General features: G+C 41.0%; 1 protein-coding gene across 1 annotated transcript in view; it reads right to left on the bottom strand.

The window, feature by feature from the left end:
- The window catches only part of LOC144805848 (uncharacterized), a 107669-nt gene extending 87478 nt beyond the window's left edge, over positions 1-20191 (bottom strand). Inside the window, exon 1 of the mRNA XM_078672327.1 lies at positions 18306-20191. Within this exon, the coding sequence (XP_078528453.1) occupies positions 18306-20046 (1741 nt within the window). The 5' untranslated portion in view covers positions 20047-20191. The remainder of the gene's footprint in view (positions 1-18305) is intronic.
- Between the last annotated feature and the right edge of the window lie 206 nt (positions 20192-20397).

Raw genomic sequence — 20397 nt, 5'->3', positions numbered from 1 at the left:
CAGGCTGTAAAAGCAAATGGGAATGCGGCAACATGCACCCCTCCCAGGGCCATTAATAAGTCTGGGGACCCCGTTCCCTGCCCTCTATGAAGTGGGCAGAGAAACAGATGAAAAAATTGCTCTTGTATGCAGGGCGCAGCATTTTTAGCTTCTCCCTGCGAGCCGGATCAATGCTGGATTTTGGAGCATCTGGGGCAGTGCCCTAAGGTATCTATAACTCGCACCCTGGCCATGCACTGCTAATTACCCCACATATTACGTCACTCCTGATAACTTCTATGCCATCATTGATGATATCATTTGCAGTGAAATTATTGATAAGAAAACTGCATGGTGGGCGCGCAAGTTATAGTTACCCGAGGGCACGAGTTATAGTTTCTTGAGATACCTCTAACCATTACTGCTGAATTTCTATGGTTTTGTGTATAAATTGTGAACGGAACTATACCGTCCCTGTAATCTTTGGTTTTTTAGCTAATTTCTCAGGTTTTTTAAATTCTATTTCCTCACTAGAACGTCCCTGTAAACGTTGTTTTTTTCCAGTTTATAAATATATAAATATATATATATAATATTTATAGTTAAGCACTCATAGAACTATGGAATTACTAGCCCCTAGACAAACTCATAAAATTCTCTTTTACAGGTAACTTGGCAAAGGTGTAAGAAGATCTTACTCAGTAATCACAGTGGAGTAGCTCCATAGATAGCCTTTGCTAGAACTTTATCACTGTAAGAACAAACAGGGGCTTGGAAAAATAGCCTCTCATACTATGAGAAAAAGTATAAAATGATGAGTTAGTCCGAGAACTAGGAGGAGCAACATTCTGGATTATGACCTTTGCAGGAGCGGTTCAACAAAAACAGAAAATCAAATAACTATTACTTTATAACTGCTGACCCTTCACCCTTGATTGGAAAAAACCAACAGCAGACCCCTCAGAACTGAAAAACTACCGACCCATCTCCCTCCTCCCTTTCCCGGCCAAAGTCATCGAGAAAGCCGTCAACAGCCAACTCGCAGCCTTCCTTGAATCCAACAACTCCCTGGATCCCTCACAGAACGGCTTTCGAGCCAAACACAGCACCGAGACTGCCCTCATTGCAGCGACCAACGACATCCGAGCACTCCTGGACAACGGTGAAACAGTGGCCCTCATTCTTCTCAACCTCTCCGCCGCCTTCGACACTGTCTGTCACAGCACCCTCATACAACGCCTCAACAACATCGGCATACAAGGAAAAGCCTTGGACTGGATCATCTCGTTCCTAGCCGGGAGAACACAGAGAGTCCGACTTCCCCCTTTCTACTCAGAGCCCACCAAAGTCATCTGCGGCGTACCTCAAGGCTCCTCACTCAGTCCCACCCTCTTCAACGTCTACATGAGTCCCCTCGCCCCCATCGCACGTCGACACAACCTCAACATCATCTCCTACGCCGACGACACCCAGCTGATACTTTCCCTCACCAAAGACCCCAACACCGCCAAGGACAACCTCCACGAAGGTATGAAAGAAGTAGCCGAATGGATGAAACAGAGCCGCCTAAAACTCAACTCAGACAAAACTGAGGTGCTCATCCTTGGATCCTCCCCCTCAGCGTGGGACGACTCTTGGTGGCCTTCCGCTTTGGGCTCAGCGCCCACACCCACTGACCATGCACGTAACCTTGGCTTCATTCTAGACTCCTCTCTCTCAATGTCCAGACAAGTCAACGCCGTATCGTCCTCCTGCTTCAACGTGCTTTGCATTCTCAAAAAGATCTTCCGCTGGATCCCCCTCGAAACAAGAAAGACTGTCACCCATGCACTGGTCACGAGTCGACTGGACTATGGCAACACTCTCTACGCCGGAATTACAACAAAATTGCAGAAAAAGCTCCAGCGCATCCAAAACGCATCAGCGAGACTCATATTAGACATCCCGCGCCAAGAGCACATCACCGGTCACTTAAAAAACCTCCACTGGCTTCCCGTCAACAAAAGAATTACTTTCCGCCTTCTTACCCACGCACACAAGGCCCTTTATAATCTAGGACCAGAATGCCTCAACTCCCGACTGTCCTTCTACTATCCCACCCGCCAACTAAGATCATCCATTCAAGCCCTCGCCGCAGTCCCGCGCATCCGAAAAACCACCATGGGCGGCAGATCCTTCTCCTTCCTGGCTGCCAAGACCTGGAACTCACTCCCCACCCACCTCCGCCTTACTCAGAATCACATCTCCTTCAGAAAAGAATTGAAAACTTGGCTATTCGATAAACAATGAACCCCTCCCTCTAGCGCCTTGAGACCCTCTGGGTGAGTAGTGCGCTTTATAAATACCTGAACTTGAACTTGAACTATAGGTTTATGAGACGCTCTTTGTACTGTGCTCCTCCATTCCACAATAATTACTATCAATAATTTTGCTGTCATGCATTGATTCTGTCCTATAACTAGTTAGAATTTGGTTGAATGAATCTCTGTAAATAAGAAATTCATAACATATATTTATACAATGAATCTAACTGGGACTCATTTACACAGCCAGCTGTGACCAAGATCCAGCTCGATGATAAACACCTCTGTTGTATACAATCCATCTAACCATGAATCAGTTGCATAAACAGCGCTGGGTGAGTTAAGATCCAGCTCGATGATAAACCCCTCTGTTATATACAATTCATCTAAGCGTGACACGTTTACACAACTATTGGTGAGTTAAGATCCAGTTCGATGATAAACACCTCTGTTATATACACTTCATCTGACCGTGAATCATTTACAGAGCCAGCGGTGACCAAGATCCAGCTCGATGATAAACACCTTTGCTATCTACCATTGATCTAACCGTGACTCATTTACATAGCCAGCAGTGAGCCAAGATCCAGCTCGATGATAAACACCTTTGCTATATACCATTGATCTAACCGTGAATCAGTTACAGTCAGCGGTGAGTTAAGATCCAGCTTCATGATAAACACCTCTGTTGTATATAATCCATCTAATCATGAATCAGCTACAGAGTCAGCGGTGCATTAAAATCCAGCTTGATGACAAACACCTCTGGTAAAGGGCCACTATGATGGGTGCATTTACAGATGCAACAATGGACATTGGCGTCACTTCTTCCACATCAGGGCTTGGGTGGTGAATGCCATGCACTGCAAGCATTAACCATGAGAGTCACAGCTCACATTCTTCTCCTTTCATTCTTTCATGTCAGGGCCTGGGTGGTAAATGCAGTGCACTGCAAGCATTAACACAGAGATTCGCAGATCTCATTCTGATCCTTTTACTTGTTCCGCATCAGGGCTTGGGTGGTAAATGTTGTGTACTGCAAGCAATAACTCCGAGAGTGACAGTTCACATTCTTCTCCTTTCACTTTGCTTTTGGAAACTGTTCTCTGACCGCTGTCACTGAATCATTACTGTTGTAGAATACAACCAAACACCACAATCAGCTGTGACTATTCACCAGTGTGTGCTTGTTAAATTAGTTCTTCTTGCAGGGACTCAGTCCAAGTTTTTTGAGTTTATAGGTTTTATCACTAATCCCTAAAGTTAGCTGAAAATACCCTTCTTAGTACCCTTTAAACCCTTAATACCCTTAATACCCTTAATACCCTTCCAAGCATTGTTTCTAGAGCTGCTATTGTTGCGGGGATACTGCTCATGCACAGAACTATGCGCAGGAAACCAGGACCTCAGTGTATTGTGGTGTACCAAAACTCCACCTCAGTGCCCAGAACCCCGATCCAATTAGCAACAGTGTCTCATTCATTCTCCGTACTACAGCGAAGCTACCAATGAATAGAAAAACCCAGAACAAGCGACTTTGGGACCTCTCAGGAATACTGGGAATCAAGAACACTCTTTGGTTTTTATTCTCATAAATGTCCACAACGTGAGCAATCAGAGACACGGTATAGTTTAAAATGTTTATTTCAACTACGTGCTCTAAGAAGCAGTATCTTTGCTAACATAAGTAAAAAGATGCATACAATCAATACAATCAGCATTGTTACAATTCCATAAAATACGAAGGGAGAAATCATATTATTATGATAGTGGAACCTGGTCTATAGCGCCTTGTGTACCACCCTCCCCTTGCAAGGAGCTAGGTATCACAATAATAGAAGATCTCTAGGTTACAACGGGGAACCCCATTCCTCCAAAGTCAGGTGAAGTGAATCACATCCCAGATCAGCACAGCTCTTTGTCGATTGAAAGGTTTTTTTCAAGTGCTAGTCTCATGCATGCAGTGCAATATTAAAAGCACCTGAGTTTCAGAAATGAGCAGCTGTGTTAGTGTTGTGTCTAGGACGTGTGTCAATCAACCTGCATCAACAGCATACATTGTTATTTTAACCTTGAACACTTTGTGCAGACTTGAGCTCGCAGTGTGAAGGGCAGAGACCAAACTTCATGGAGAAAAGCGGTACCAAGTGGTTCACATCTACCCAGGGCATAGTGTTTCATACATGAACTAAACTTAAACAGAGGATAAGGCAATGTTATTAAACCATGGCTGAGCCACACAGCTGAATTAGATTTGGCTACAGAAAATGGTAATGGTTCTAATTTTTTTATATGCAATAGAGAATATGACGCATCCTTCATAGACATGAACTGTTGTTATTCTGTTAAAATAACCAGTAAAAACACTGACGAAATATTAATGTAGTTCCAACGCACTTTCCCAGATTTTAAAGTTTGTAAGGTCCATGCAAACTGCGTGATGGAGCGCAATTGATTTTGACCATGGAACAAAACAGAAACATCATCTTACACAATATCCACAACAGATGAAACAATATTATCGAAGGTGTAAATCCTAAAAGAGAGTGTGGTAATGCTATTATCAATGACAGCAAGCACTTTTTCCAAATTAGACTGATCTATTGCTCTTAAACGGGAAGCAGCCTCAACCTGCGACAGTTTCCAAACTTCATAGTAAGTAGCACATATACATATCTTTTAGATCCTCCACTCACAGGACCCTTAACAAAATCAGTTAAACCAACATTGTCAGTCAACAAAGATAAATGATGTTTAACAGATGAAAGGGTGGAATGTTTCAGCCAATTTTGACATAATTTCCTCACTGAATAGGTGGTAACTGAATGGGAAGTGTCGAAACGGGGATCAGTTCTGTTCTGTCCTGTGTAAGGCCAGGGGCTAAACCCAGAAAGCCATGTTGACAAGAATCAAAACTTGTTGGCCACAACAGCCAACACTCAGGATCCAGGGACAAAATATTAAAGGAGGAGTTTGCAATTAACAATTGTAATTCATCAAAGGACCTATCGGTATGATTGTTCCAATTAGGGTAAGAATGCAGATTAGGAATTTTAGGGGAATTTTATTCATGTGTTTTGAAGTGGCCAAACCAAGACAAGTTGTTTGTGAGATCGTAATATTTAAAAACAACATGTGGCCCGGAATAAGACATGCTCGGTGTAAATCGTCAGTGCCCTGCACTTGGCAAGGTCTAGAACCCCAAACAGATTTAAGATCTATGGTATCTTTCCATAGCTCGTAGCCACCCACTACTAACTGATCCATGAAGGATTTGGAATACAACAATTTTGAGTGAGTAAGACTCGCTTTTGAATTCAATTTGTAATTTAATTTAAAATAAAATGAGCTCAGGTTAGACCGATCAAAGTCAGTAAAATATGTGAATTTATTCAAAAGGGTATTTGAGCTGCCTTCTATGGGAGTAGGACAATGTTCCCATTGGGTGTAATTAACCATATTTCTAAATGTATTAGCCTTATGCAGAAAGTGATGGCCATAGTGTTGGTAACAGAACAAGTCGGCGTAGTTTGCAGAGTCTAAATATAAATCCTCAGCATCAAAGGCAGCATAATATTTCAAATCAGAAAAGAGAGATTCAATGGCTTGGACATCCTAATCATCAGAATGTATGTTTTGCTTCACAACATCTCCCATTGAAACACGAAGTACATTAGGAACATTAACCACCTCTGTGGGTCCATGAATTTGAAATTTTACAGCATCTCATATAATCCCATCTAGCACAGGCTAGGCTGTGATGTTGACAAAAGTATGGTCTCTTTTCATGATGTGTGAAAAGGAGTGTGGGGCCAAACTTCCATCAATTAATATGATTTTTGATCGTTCAGTTATATAGTGTCCATTTACCAGACGACAAAATACCATCACAAATCCAACTGACATAAACAAAAAAATGGAGTTGAGAACCAACCAGACGTAAGTCCAAGGTGGAACCAAAAAATGTCTTTTAAAACAAGTAACAAAAATAGAAAACCTCAATGGTACACTTGATGTTATAGAGTCAGAGTCAAAGGAAAAACATGACTGGTCACCTGGACTTGTCTACACACCAGGCAAAGACACATCCGTGGGATATGTATACTCAGTATCTTCATTTGGATCGCCAGCTGGCGGATTTAATAATGGATTAGTGACTGTGGACATCTCTATAGCAAGGTCAGGCCTGTTGGTGTCAGCCAAGGCCAAAACAGAATTTCTCAGCATTGCTGGACAAGAGACAGCAGGAGTCATACTAAGAAGAATCGGCCACTCGTTGTAGTTTGAAATTGTCAATGGAGTCGTACCTGTTTCCCTGGAAGTGGGTGCATGATAAGAGGGGCTGAACTCCTTCTTGTTCTAATCTCCACCTTCTCACGGACCAGGTCACCGACTCGGGATAGCCAGCTAACTACCGGAATCTGTAGATCAGCTTCAGCTCCAGATGTGGAGGGCAAGTGTTCCTTTGCAAGACTGTCTCGAGTCTCTTGTAGGTTCTGTAACACAGCAGAATGATTATCTACGTCAAAAGTTACGGCTGTCGCCGCCATGTCTAGACCATCAAGGTCCGGGAAAAACATTTTTATGCCAAAGAGCATTTCGTATGGGGTCTGCCCACCCAGAGATCTTCTAGGAAGATTATTTAGTGCACGTAGTACCTAAGACCCTAGCTGTCAAAGATTGCTTTAAGTCACAGTTCATTCGCTCCACAACAGAATTGCCCTCAGGCCAGTATGGAGACAAAAATTTCACCTGCACCCCCAAAGACCCCATGGCTACCTTGTACGCCTTAGAGGTGAACGCTGAACCCTGATCAGAATGGAAGGTGCCACATGCAAAAATTCCCACAAAGACATGCAAATCCCTGATGGCAGTTCAAGCATCAGCACTCCTTTGTGGCCAAACGCAGAGAAAACGTGTGCATGAATCCACTGCAACTAAGATATACTTATACGCAGTATCAGCAGAAAAACGTCAGCAGTGATCTAAATAAACACAACCAAGTGGTCTATTGGATATGTACAGCTGAGTTTGTGGCGGCCGTGCAGCAGTTGAAGGTTTAATCTGCTGACATACTTAACAAGAAAGGACATATTTACAAGTTTATTTATACAATCCATGCCACCAGTAATGCTGCTGTAAGATAGAGACATACGCTGAAACGTCGGCATGAACCGAGGCTATGCCTTTGTGAGAGACTGTTATCAAGGGTAGCCTGCGGTCCGCGTCGGGAATCATCCTGTCACCAACGTTGTTAATTCTCACATAGGGAACTTTATCAGGACTTAAATGACAAGAGTATTTAGAAGGGAAACCCTTAGGGTAATTATCACCGATCTCTGTAGCAGCTATAGCTGCCAAGATGTCATCATCATTCTTACAGTTGGACCTTGTAACTGCTGCTACTACATATGTTGCTACTGCGGTCTTTGCTGCTTCATCAACAAGACTGTTGCCAACAGCGTGTACTCCTACACGCTGGTGACCAAGAGTATGAATTACATTTACGAGAAGCAGACGTTCTTTATTTCTGCGACTCAAACCCATTTCATCTTGTGCTTAATTGTGCCCCCTTTGGAATCACGATAGTCATTCTGAGTCCAAAAGAATACATTTTTATTGAAGGACTGAACACAGTAATAAGAGTCACTCACAATTAAAGTAGTCACACGAGGGTCTGCAAACTCCAATGCAAGCACTAGAGCACAGTTTGAGAAAGGTGTGTCAGGGAAGCTTTGTTTTTTATAGTCTATTATGGAAAAATTCCAATCACACAATGGTTCATTTTTTTGTTTTAATGAAGGTGTTACTATATTCGTGATAGTACGTAGGAGAACAGCCAACACTTGTTTCACCCCTTACATGGCCATCAGGCCTGGGGCTTCCTCAGGGTGTTACGAATCAGGTTGAAGAAGTATATCTGGTCATTCTTTTCTGTGGATAAATAGGGATTCCCTGTTTTTGGTGTAATGCCGGTACGAGTCATCTCGTGCAATTGGAATTTTTCCATAATAGACTATAAAAAACAAAGCTTGCCCTGACACACCTTTCTCAAACTTTGCTATAATAGGGGGTTAGGGGTTTCCCCATGCCGAGGGCAAGCTTGACAGAAAAGAGGGACCATTGCTCAATAAACAGCTAGTAAGGGGTTGGGACATTTTACCCCTCATTCTCACTGACCCAAGCACTAGAGCACGTAGCTCTGCCAACTGGGCGGTACAGTCACCTAATGTCTGCGTGTGCACGACATCTGACTTGAATTCTCCATTCACCATGGTACCAGCCACGATTGCGCAGGCCACTGAATAAGAATGCTTAGATCCTATTGCCGGTTGCGCCGAACTGTCAGTGTTAATGATACAATGGTAATCCTCAAGCGTGCGCATGAACATAGGAGCAGGATGAACAAACTCATACTGTAAGAACTCCTGAGTTTGCAATGAAGGGGCAAAGATAAATGTGACATCCGGAGATGTCAACGAAGTTGCCCATTGTATCCAATTAGGATATAAAACTTTAGAATTTGGTACACTGGCTTTCATCACTGCTTCAAATGCAGTATAAGGTGTAACAACCAACATGTGTTTTCCTTGTGACTGTGCTCTCTCTTTTAGAATCACCATCTGTACAGCTGTCAAGACTTTCTCGACAGAAGAAAATCGCTTTTCAGCCGAAGCGTACAAGTGTGACTTGTAAGCGATAAGCACTGTGTCTCCTTCATTAAACGTCAAGTACGTGAAACCCATGGCACCAGGCACAATTCTTATTACCAGGTTAGTGTGGTTATCATGAGTCAATAAGTACTTAGATTCAAGAAGATCAGACTGCAAAAATTGCAGAATAGCTGAATGTCCCGGCAGCCAGCATGACTTGGTAAAAGTTGGTTGTATCAAAGCATATAGAGGTTTGATACGCTGGGCTTAGTTGGGAATATAAGTACGCCCGAAATTCAAAAATCCCAGCAAGGATTGTAGTTTTTTCAGAGTTTTAGGAGACCATAAACATGCACATTTCTCCAGGTAGTGAGGTGCAAGACCTCTACCTTCATTGTTGAGCCCAGGAACAACACTGGGCTCAACAGTGAACTCCGCAATATCTGACTTTGCAAAGATAAATTTATAACTGAAGTCCGCAAACATAACTATGATGCGGTCAATGCGACACAGATGCGGCCATAATTCGTCGTCCATTAGATAAATATCATCAATGTACGAGTACCCATTAGGATAAATGCCATCTAACAAAGAGACGACACGTGCGGCAAAGACACCTGGGCTGTTTTTATAGCCTATGGCCAATCTTTTAAATTATTTTTGTTTGCCGCCACAAGTGAACACTGTCCATTGACAACTAACGGAGGACAGGTTATGACTAAAAAAGCCATTTGAAATGTCTTGTGTGATCTTAAATCTTTTTCACATCAGACTGTTAACGAGAGCTGAACTGTGGGTGTTCTGTACCGCACATGTACGACAACATGAATTTAAATGTCGATAATCCAAAACCAGAAAACAAAAGAATATGTCTACACCCAATTAATTTCCAAAAACTTATATCAGATCATAGGAGAAACACAAACTTATTGAGTTTGACCCGGTATATTTATTTATACTTGTCTATTTCGAAAAAAAATGTCATTCTTCTTTTGAAAGTTTCGCAAAAAAGGAAAAAACTGTACATTCAATACATTTAAATTCCAGCATCTAACTATTTACAAACAAAATATTTACAATTCATATACACAATTATCATACATTCCACAAAAAATTCACTATACAAACACAAACAATTGAAATGTTCAAAAAAGTTAATCTGAATTAATAAAGAATGAAGAGACAAAGTCAAAAGGAAGGAGCACGTCCTAAAATAAGGATGACTTTTACAACCAGCCAGAGCTAGTTCAAATGCTTAGTGATATTGATTGCTCCCTCAGATGTGCAGACGCATTTCTAGTCCGAGGAAACCAGTTCCCAGACTATCATCAGGGCTTTGTCACTTTTCTGTGTAAAATGCAGAAACACAATAAAGTTTTAATTATCTAGCTTGAAGCCTCTATTCTTTCTGGTATTGCACTAAACAATCTAAAATATGTACCTGTGTGTAAATATTCACATTAATAATAATAATAATGTTGATGTAATTCAAAATGTGAACCTTTTCATGAATCTCATGCTTGAATTAACCTATAACACATTTGTATAGGTAGGTTCATCCGTCACGCCTGTTAACCGGAAAAGGTGTTGAGGGTATTGTGAACAGATACAAGCACTAATCAAGACTTTGGGAGCCATGTTGCGGGAATTCTGCTCATGCACAGAACTATGCGCAGGAAACCAGGACCTCAGTGAATTGTGGTGTACCAAAAATCCACCTCAGTGCCCAGAACCCCTATCCGACTAGCAACAGTGTCTCATTCATTCTCCGTACTACAGCAAAGCTACCAATGAACAAGCGACTTTGGGACCTCTCAGGAATAGTGGGAATCAAGAACACTCTTTTGATTTTACTCTCATAAATGTCCACTATGTGAGTAATCAGAGTCAATGTATAGTTTAAAATGTTTATTTCAACTACGTGCTCTAAGATGCAGTATCTTTGCTAACATAAGTAAAAAGATGCATAAAATCAATACAATCAACATTGTTACAATTCCATAAAATACAAAGGGAGAAATCATATTATAATGATAGTGGAACCAGGTCTATAGCGCCTTGTGTACCACCCTCCCCTTGCTAGGAGCTAGGTATTATAATAATAGAAGTTCTCTAGGTTAAAACCGGGAACCCCATACCTCCAAAGTCAGGTGAAGTGAATCACATCCCAGATCAGCACAGCTCTTTGTTGATTGAAAGGTTTTTTCCAAGTGCTAGTCTCATGCATGCAGTGCAATATTAAAAGCACCTGAGTTTCAAAAATGAGCAGCTCTGTTTGTGTTGTGTCTAGAGCGTGGACCGATCAACCTGCATCAACAGCATACATTGTAATTTTAACATTGAACACTTTGTGCAGACTTGAGGTCGCAGTGTGAGTCTAGAGATGTGAAAAACAGACCGTTCTCATGTGAAGGAAAAGCAAGCTGTTTGTCTTTATAAAAACAGAGACATGTAGTGTCATGTGCAAAAACAGCAAAATGGCGTTTGAGCAACTAACTCACTTATGCTAATATAGCAATGTGTGCAGGCAGAATCGTATTCATCCCTACACTTTTACAAGTAGCATGAACAGGAACTCTTGGATGTTTTTCTTTGTAACTCTTACCGCCAAATAAAAACCGCCAGTGTTTCTTTTCTTTTATTCCACATTGTGCTAGTCTCCCAGTGGATTTCCTGTTATATCACATTGTTTTTTTCAATGTGTACCGAAGTGAACAATCACTGGGAACAGACACTTTTATTATTCTACAAATCTTTGGTTTTCTTCTTTTCATCTAGTCGAGTCTTTATTCATCTGTTATTTGAATATCCCACATAATTATACATATTTTTCCTGTAATTCCTTCATCTCACAATAACTGCACTCTTCTGTTCCTCTCAATGTCCTCAGATGAGTCTAAATTATTGCTATTGTTATTAAGTTCTTTCTGAATTCACTGCATCTCTAGTATTATTTATAATGAAGGTGTGTGTTCGCTGAGGCTCTGTAGGATCAGAAATTGACAAAAGCTCGTCACACTTTTAGTGCAATTGTACGGTTTACCCCAGGTGTGTTCACAATTGACAAAATCACTTCTGACATTCATTGCAATGCCCATTTTTACTCTGTGTATGTTAGTTGATGTATTCGTAGGTTTTATAACTGACAGAAGATATTCACACATTCACTGCACCTGAAAGGATTTTTCTCTGTGAGCATTAACTGATGAATCCTTAATGCAAAAGATTTCCTAAAGGTACTTCTACACTCACTACAGTTGTATGGTATTTACAGAGTGAGAGCAAGCTGATGTCCACATAGGCTTGATAATTGACTACATTTCTTCACACATGCATTGCACTTGAAGGCTTTTCTTCTGCGTTTGTTTGCTGATGCCTGTTTAGGATTGATAATGGACTTCAGCTTTTCAAGCATTCATGGCATTTAAAAGATTTGTTTCCCCTTTGTGAGCTCGCTGATGATTTCTTAATGCTGAAGAGTAAGTAAAACTACTGCCACATTCACTGCAATTGTATGGTTTTTCCCCTGTGTGTATTCGCTGATGTGTCCGGAGGTTTGATTGTACGCTAAAACTACTCCCACATTCATTGCAATGGTAGGGTTTTTCCCCTGTGTGTTTTCTCTGATGTGTGTGGAGGTTTGATTGTGACCTAAAACTACTTCCACATTCACTGCAATTGTATGGTTTTTCCCCAGTGTGTATTCGTTGATGTCTCCGGAGGTCTGTTAACTGACTGAAGCTCTTTACACATTCACTGCACTGGTATGGTTTTTCCCCTGTGTGTATTCTCTGATGTGTGTGGAGCTGTGAAATGTGATTGAAGCTCTTTACACATTCCTTGCAATGGTATGGTTTTTCCCCTGTGTGGGTTCGCTGATGTATTTGGAGTTCTTGTAACCGACAGAAGCTCTTCACACATTCACTGCAATGGTATGGTTTTTCCCCTGTGTGTGTTCGCTGATGTGTGTGGAGGTTTGATAATTGACTGAAGCTCTTCACACATTCCTTGCAATGGTATGGTTTTTCCCCTGTGTGGGTTCGCTGATGTATTTGGAGTTCTTGTAACCGACAGAAGCTCTTCACACATTCACTGCAATGGTATGGTTTTTCCCCCAGTGTGTGTTCGCTGATGTGTTTGGAGTTTTGCTAACGTACTGAAACTCTTCACACATTCACTGCAATGGTATGGTTTTTCCCCTGTGTGTATTCTCTGATGTCTGCGGAGGTGTGATAATTGACTGAAGCTCTTAACACATTCCTTGCAATGGTATGGTTTTTCCCCTGTTTGTGTTCGCTGATGTGTTTGGAGTTTTGCTAACGTACTGAAACTCTTCACACATTCACTGCAATAGTATGGTTTTCCCCCTGTGTGTAATCTCTGATGTGTGTGGAGCTGTGAAATGTGATTGAAGCTCTTTACACATTCCTTACAATGGTATGGTTTTTCCCCTGTGTGTATTCTGAAACGTCGGCATGAACCGAGGCTATGCCTTTGTGAGAGACTGTTATCAAGGGTAGCCTGTGGTCCGCGTCGGGAATCATCCTGTCACCAACGTTGTTAATTCTCACATAGGGAACTTTATCAGGACTTAAATGACAAGAGTATTTAGAAGGGAAACCCTTAGGGTAATTATCACCGATCTCTGTAGCAGCTATAGCTGCCAAGATGTCATCATCATTCTTACTGTTGGACCTTGTAACTGCTGCTACTACATATGTTGCTACTGCGGTCTTTGCTGCTTCATCAACAAGACTGTTGCCAACAGCGTGTACTCCTACACGCTGGTGACCAAGAGTATGAATTACATTTACGAGAAGCAGACGTTCTTTATTTCTGCGACTCAAACCCATTTCATCTTGTGCTTAATTGTGCCCCCTTTGGAATCACGATAGTCATTCTGAGTCCAAAAGAATACATTTTTATTGAAGGACTGAACACAGTAATAAGAGTCACTCACAATTAAAGTAGTCACACGAGGGTCTGCAAACTCCAATGCAATCACTAGAGCACAGTTTGAGAAAGGTGTGTCAGGGAAGCTTTGTTTTTTATAGTCTATTATGGAAAAATTCCAATCACACAATGGTTCATTTTTTTGTTTTAATGAAGGTGTTACTATATTCGTGATAGTACGTAGGAGAACAGCCAACACTTGTTTCACCCCTTACATGGCCATCCGGCCTGGGGCTTCCTCAGGGTGTTACGAATCAGGTTGAAGAAGTATATCTGGTCGTTCTTTTCTGTGGATAAATAGGGATTCCCTGATTTTGGTGTAATGCCGGTACGAGTCCTCTCGTGCAATTGGAATTTTTCCATAATAGACTATAAAAAACAAAGCTTGCCCTGACACACCTTTCTCAAACTTTGCTATAATAGGGGGTTAGGGGTTTCCCCATGCCGAGGGCAAGCTTGACAGAAAAGAGGGACCATTGCTCAATAAACAGCTAGTAAGGGGTTGGGACATTTTACCCCTCATTCTCACTGACCCAAGCACTAGAGCACGTAGCTCTGCCAACTGGGCGGTACAGTCACCTAATGTCTGCGTGTGCACGACATCGGACTTGAATTCTCCATTCACCATGGTACCAGCCACGATTGCGCAGGCCACTGAATAAGAATGCTTAGATCCTATTGCCGGTTGCGCCGAACTGTCAGTGTTAATGATACAATGGTAATCCTCAAGCGTGCGCATGAACATAGGAGCAGGATGAACAAACTCATACTGTAAGAACTCCTGAGTTTGCAATGAAGGGGCAAAGATAAATGTGACATCCGGAGATGTCAACGAAGTTGCCCATTGTATCAAATTAGGATATAAAACTTTAGAATTTGGTACACTGGCTTTCATCACTTCTTCAAATGCAGTATAAGGTGTAACAGCCAACATGTGTTTTCCTTGTGACTGCGCTCTCTCTTTTAGAATCGCCATCTGTACAGCTGTCAAGACTTTCTCGACAGAAGAAAATCGCTTTTCAGCCGAAGCGTACAAGTGTGACTTGTAAGCGATAAGCACTGTGTCTCCTTCATTAACCGTCAAGTACATGAAACCCATGGCACCAGGCACAATTCTTATTACCAGGTTAGTGTGGTTATCATGAGTCAATAAGTACTTAGATTCAAGAAGATCAGACTGCAAAAATTGCAGAATAGCTGAATGTCCCGGCAGCCAGCATGACTTGGTAAAAGTTGGTTGTATCAAAGCATATAGAGGTTTGATACGCTGGGCATAATTGGGAATATAAGTACGCCCGCAATTTCAAAAATCCCAGCAAGGATTGTAGTTTTTTCAGAGTTTTAGGAGACCATAAACATGCACATTTCTCCAGGCAGTGAGGTGCAAGACCTCTACCTTCATTGTTGAGCCCAGGAACAACACTGGGCTCAACAGTGAACTCCGCAATGTCTGACTTTGCAAAGATAAATTTATAACTGAAGTCCGCAAACATAACTATGATGCGGTCAATGCGACACAGATGCGGCCATAATTCGTCGTCCATTAGATAAATATCATCAATGTACGAGTACCCATTAGGATAAATGCCATCTAACAAAGAGACGACACGTGCGGCAAAGACACCTGGGCTGTTTTTATAGCCTATGGCCAATCTTTTAAATTGTTTTTGTTTGCCGCCACAAGTGAACACTGTCCATTGACAACTAACGGAGGACAGGTTATGACTAAAAAAGCTATTTGAAATTTCTTGTGTGATCTTAAATCTTTTTCACATCAGACTGTTAACGAGAGCTGAACTGTGGGTGTTCTGTACCGCACTTGTACGACAACATGAATTTAAATGTCGATAATCCAAAACCAGAAAACACAAGAATATGTCTACACCCAATTAATTTCCCAAAACTTATATCAGATCATAGGAGAAACACAAACTTATTGAGTTTGACCCGGTATATTTATTTATACTTGTCTATTTCGAAAAAAAATGTCATTCTTCTTTTGAAAGTTTCGCAAAAAAGGAAAAACTGTACATTCAATACATTTAAATTCCAGCATCTAACTATTTACAAACAAAATATTTACAATTCATATACACAATTATCATACATTCCACAAAAAAATTCACTATACAAACACAAACAATTGAAATGTTCAAAAAAGTTAATCTGAATTAATAAAGAATGAAGAGACAAAGTCAAAAGGAAGGAGCACGTCCTAAAATAAGGATGACTTTTACAACCAGCCAGAGCTAGTTCAAATGCTTAGTGATATTGATTGCTCCCTCAGATGTGCCGACGCATTTCTAGTCCGAGGAAACCAGTTCCCAGACTATCATCAGGGCTTTGTCACTTTTCTGTGTAAAATGCAGAAACACAATAAAGTTTTAATTATCTAGCTTGAAGCCTCTATTCTTTCTGGTATTGCACTAAACAATCTAAAATATGTACCTGTGTGTAAATATTCACATTAATAATAATAATAATGTTGATGTAATTCAAAATGTGAACCTTTTCATGAATCTCATGCTTGAATTAACCTATAACACATTTGTATAGGTAGGTTCATCCGTCACGCCTGTTAACCGGAAAAGGTGTTGAGGGTATTGTGGACAGATACAAGCACTAATCAAGACTTTGGGCGCCATGTTGCGGGAATTCTGCTCATGCACAGAACTATGCGCAGGAAACCAGGACCTCAGTGTTTTGTGGTGTACCAAAAATCCACCTCAGTGCCCAGAACCCCTATCCGACTAGCAACAGTGCCTCATTCATTCTCCGTACTACAGCAAAGCTACCAATGAACAAGCGACTTTGGGACCTCTCAGGAATAGTGGGAATCAAGAACACTCTTTTGATTTTACTCTCATAAATGTCCACAATGTGAGTAATCAGAGTCAATGTATAGTTTAAAATGTTTATTTCAACTACGTGCTCTAAGATGCAGTATCTTTGCTAACATAAGTAAAAAGATGCATAAAATCAATACAATCAACATTGTTACAATTCCATAAAATACAAAGGGAGAAATCATATTATAATGATAGTGGAACCAGGTCTATAGCGCCTTGTGTACCACCCTCCCCTTGCTAGGAGCTAGGTATTATAATAATAGAAGTTCTCTAGGTTAAAACCGGGAACCCCATACCTCCAAAGTCAGGTGAAGTGAATCACATCCCAGATCAGCACAGCTCTTTGTCGATTGAAAGGTTTTTTCCAAGTGCTAGTCTCATGCATGCAGTGCAATATTAAAAGCACCTGAGTTTCAAAAATGAGCAGCTCTGTTTGTGTTGTGTCTAGAGCGTGGACCGATCAACCTGCATCAACAGCATACATTGTTATTTTAACATTGAACACTTTGTGCAGACTTGAGGTCGCAGTGTGAGTCTAGAGATGTGAAAAACAGACCGTTCTCATGTGAAGGAAAAGCAAGCTGTTTGTCTTTATAAAAACAGAGACATGTAGTGTCATGTGCAAAAACAGCAAAATGGCGTTTGAGCAACTAACTCACTTATGCTAATATAGCAATGTGTGCAGGCAGAATCGTATTCATCCCTACACTTTTACAAGTAGCATGAACAGGATCTCTTGGATGTTTTTCTTTGTAACTCTTCACCGCCAAATAAAAACCGCCAGTGTTTCTTTTCTTTTATTCCACATTGTGCTAGTCTCCCAGTGGATTTCCTGTTATATCACATTGTTTTTTTCAATGTGTACCGAAGTGAACAATCACTGGGAACAGACACTTTTATTATTCTACAAATCTTTGGTTTTCTTCTTTTCATCTAGTCGAGTCTTTATTCATCTGGTATTTGAATATCCCACATAATTATACATATTTTTCCTGTAATTCCTTCATCTCACAATAACTGCACTCTTCTGTTCCTGTCAATGTCCTCAGATGAGTCTAAATTATTGCTATTGTTATTAAGTTCTTTCTGAATTCACTGCATCTCTAGTATTATTTATAATGAAGGTGTGTGTTCGCTGAGGCTCTGTAGGATCAGAAATTGACAAAAGCTCGTCACACTTTTAGTGCAATTGTACGGTTTACCCCAGGTGTGTTCACAATTGACAAAATCACTTCTGACATTCATTGCAATGCCCATTTTTACTCTGTGTATGTTAGTTGATGTATTCGTAGGTTTTATAACTGACAGAAGATATTCACACATTCACTGCACCTGAAAGGATTTTTCTCTGTGAGCATTAACTGATGAATCCTTAATGCAAAAGATTTCCTAAAGGTACTTCTACACTCACTACAGTTGTATGGTATTTACAGAGTGAGAGCAAGCTGATGTCTACATAGGCTTGATAATTGACTACATTTCTTCACACATTCATTGCACTTGAAGGCTTTTCTTCTGCGTTTGTTTGCTGATGCCTGTTTAGGATTGATAATGGACTTCAGCTTTTCAATCATTCATGGCATTTAAAAGATTTGTTTCCCCTTTGTGAGCTCGCTGATGATTTCTTAATGCTGAAGAGTAAGTAAAACTACTGCCACATTCACTGCAATTGTATGGTTTTTCCCCTGTGTGTATTCGCTGATGTGTCCGGAGGTTTGATGGTACGCTAAAACTACTCCCACATTCATTGCAATGGTAGGGTTTTTCCCCTGTGTGTTTTCTCTGATGTGTGTGGAGGTTTGATTGTGACCTAAAACTACTTCCACATTCACTGCAATTGTATGGTTTTTCCCCAGTGTGTATTCGTTGATGTCTCCGGAGGTCTGTTAACTGACTGAAGCTCTTTACACATTCACTGCACTGGTATGGTTTTTCCCCTGTGTGTATTCTCTGATGTGTGTGGAGCTGTGAAATGTGATTGAAGCTCTTTACACATTCCTTGCAATGGTATGGTTTTTCCCCTGTGTGGGTTCGCTGATGTATTTGGAGTTCTTGTAACCGACAGAAGCTCTTCACACATTCACTGCAATGGTATGGTTTTTCCCCTGTGTGTGTTCGCTGATGTGTGTGGAGGTTTGATAATTGACTGAAGCTCTTCACACATTCCTTGCAATGGTATGGTTTTTCCCCTGTGTGGGTTCGCTGATGTATTTGGAGTTCTTGTAACCGACAGAAGCTCTTCACACATTCACTGCAATGGTATGGTTTTTCCCCTGTGTGTGTTCGCTGATGTGTTTGGAGTTTTGCTAACGTACTGAAACTCTTCACACATTCACTGCAATGGTATGGTTTTTCCCCTGTGTGTATTCTCTGATGTCTGCGGAGGTGTGATAATTGACTGAAGCTCTTCACACATTCCTTGCAATGGTATGGTTTTTCCCCTGTTTGTGTTCGCTGATGTGTTTGGAGTTTTGCTAACGTACTGAAACTCTTCACACTTTCACTGCAATAGTATGGTTTTCCCCCTGTGTGTAATCTCTGATGTGTGTGGAGCTGTGAAATGTGATTGAAGCTCTTTACACATTCCTTACAATGGTATGGTTTTTCCCCTGTGTGTATTCTATGATGTCTATGGAGGCTTGATAATTGACTGAAGCTCTTCACACATTCACTGCAATGGTATGGTTTTTCCCCTGTGTGTGTTCGCTGATGTGTTTGGAGGTCTGTTAACCGACAGAAGCTCTTCACACATTCACTGCAATGGTATGGTTTTTCCCCTATGTGTATTTTCTGATGTGTGTAGAGGTTTGATATTAGACTGAAGCTCTTTACACATTCCTTGCAATGGTATGGTTTTTCCCCTGTGTGGGTTCGCTGATGTTTTTGGAGTTCTTGTAACCGACAGAAGCTCTTTACACATTCACTGCAATGGTATGGTTTTTCCCCTATGTGTATTTTCTGATGTGTGTAGAGGTTTGCTATTTGACTGAAGCTCTTTTTACATTTGTTGCAATGGTATGGTTTTTCCCCTGTGTGTATTCTCTGATGTGTGTGGAGGTTTGAAATTTGACTGAAGCTCTTTACACATTCCTTGCAATGGTATGGTTTTTCCCCTGTGTGTGTTCGCTGATGTGTTTGGAGGTCTGTTAACCGACTGAAGCTCTTTATACATTCATTGCAATGGTATGGTTTTTCCCCTGTTTGTATTCGCTGATGCTCTTTTATGGTTTCTAATTGGCTAAAGTTCTTGACATATTCAGTGGAATTGCACGATTTTTCTCCTGACCGTGTTTCCTGAAGGGTCAGCATAGTTAATAAACCACTTGTGTTATTTTCACATTCCCTGTATGTGTCTGATATTGTGGACGCTTGATTTCCGATTTAACAATAAAATACAAGACTCACTAAATACCTGCCACATTCATAATATCAGTAAGGCTTCCTTGTGGGTGATTGCATCTTTAGAATGGATAATGGCTTTGCATGCTTGCGGGTAAAGCTTAATCTTTGTTCCGGTAGGTGTAAATTGGGACAATACTCTGTACTTCAGAGAGCAGATCTCCGCTTTCCTTTAGCCTTCAGTTGTTAGGCTCCACTTCGTTGTGCTTTTCCCTGGTGCCTGTGGTTTGGCTAGAAAGAGTTTGCAATACACCTAGAGCA

This window comes from Lissotriton helveticus (assembly GCF_964261635.1).
Source record: "Lissotriton helveticus chromosome 1_1 unlocalized genomic scaffold, aLisHel1.1 SUPER_1_unloc_3, whole genome shotgun sequence".
NCBI lineage: Eukaryota > Metazoa > Chordata > Amphibia > Caudata > Salamandridae > Lissotriton > Lissotriton helveticus.
Note: the sequence above shows the minus strand (reverse complement) of the source record. Positions and strands in the feature narration are given on the sequence as shown.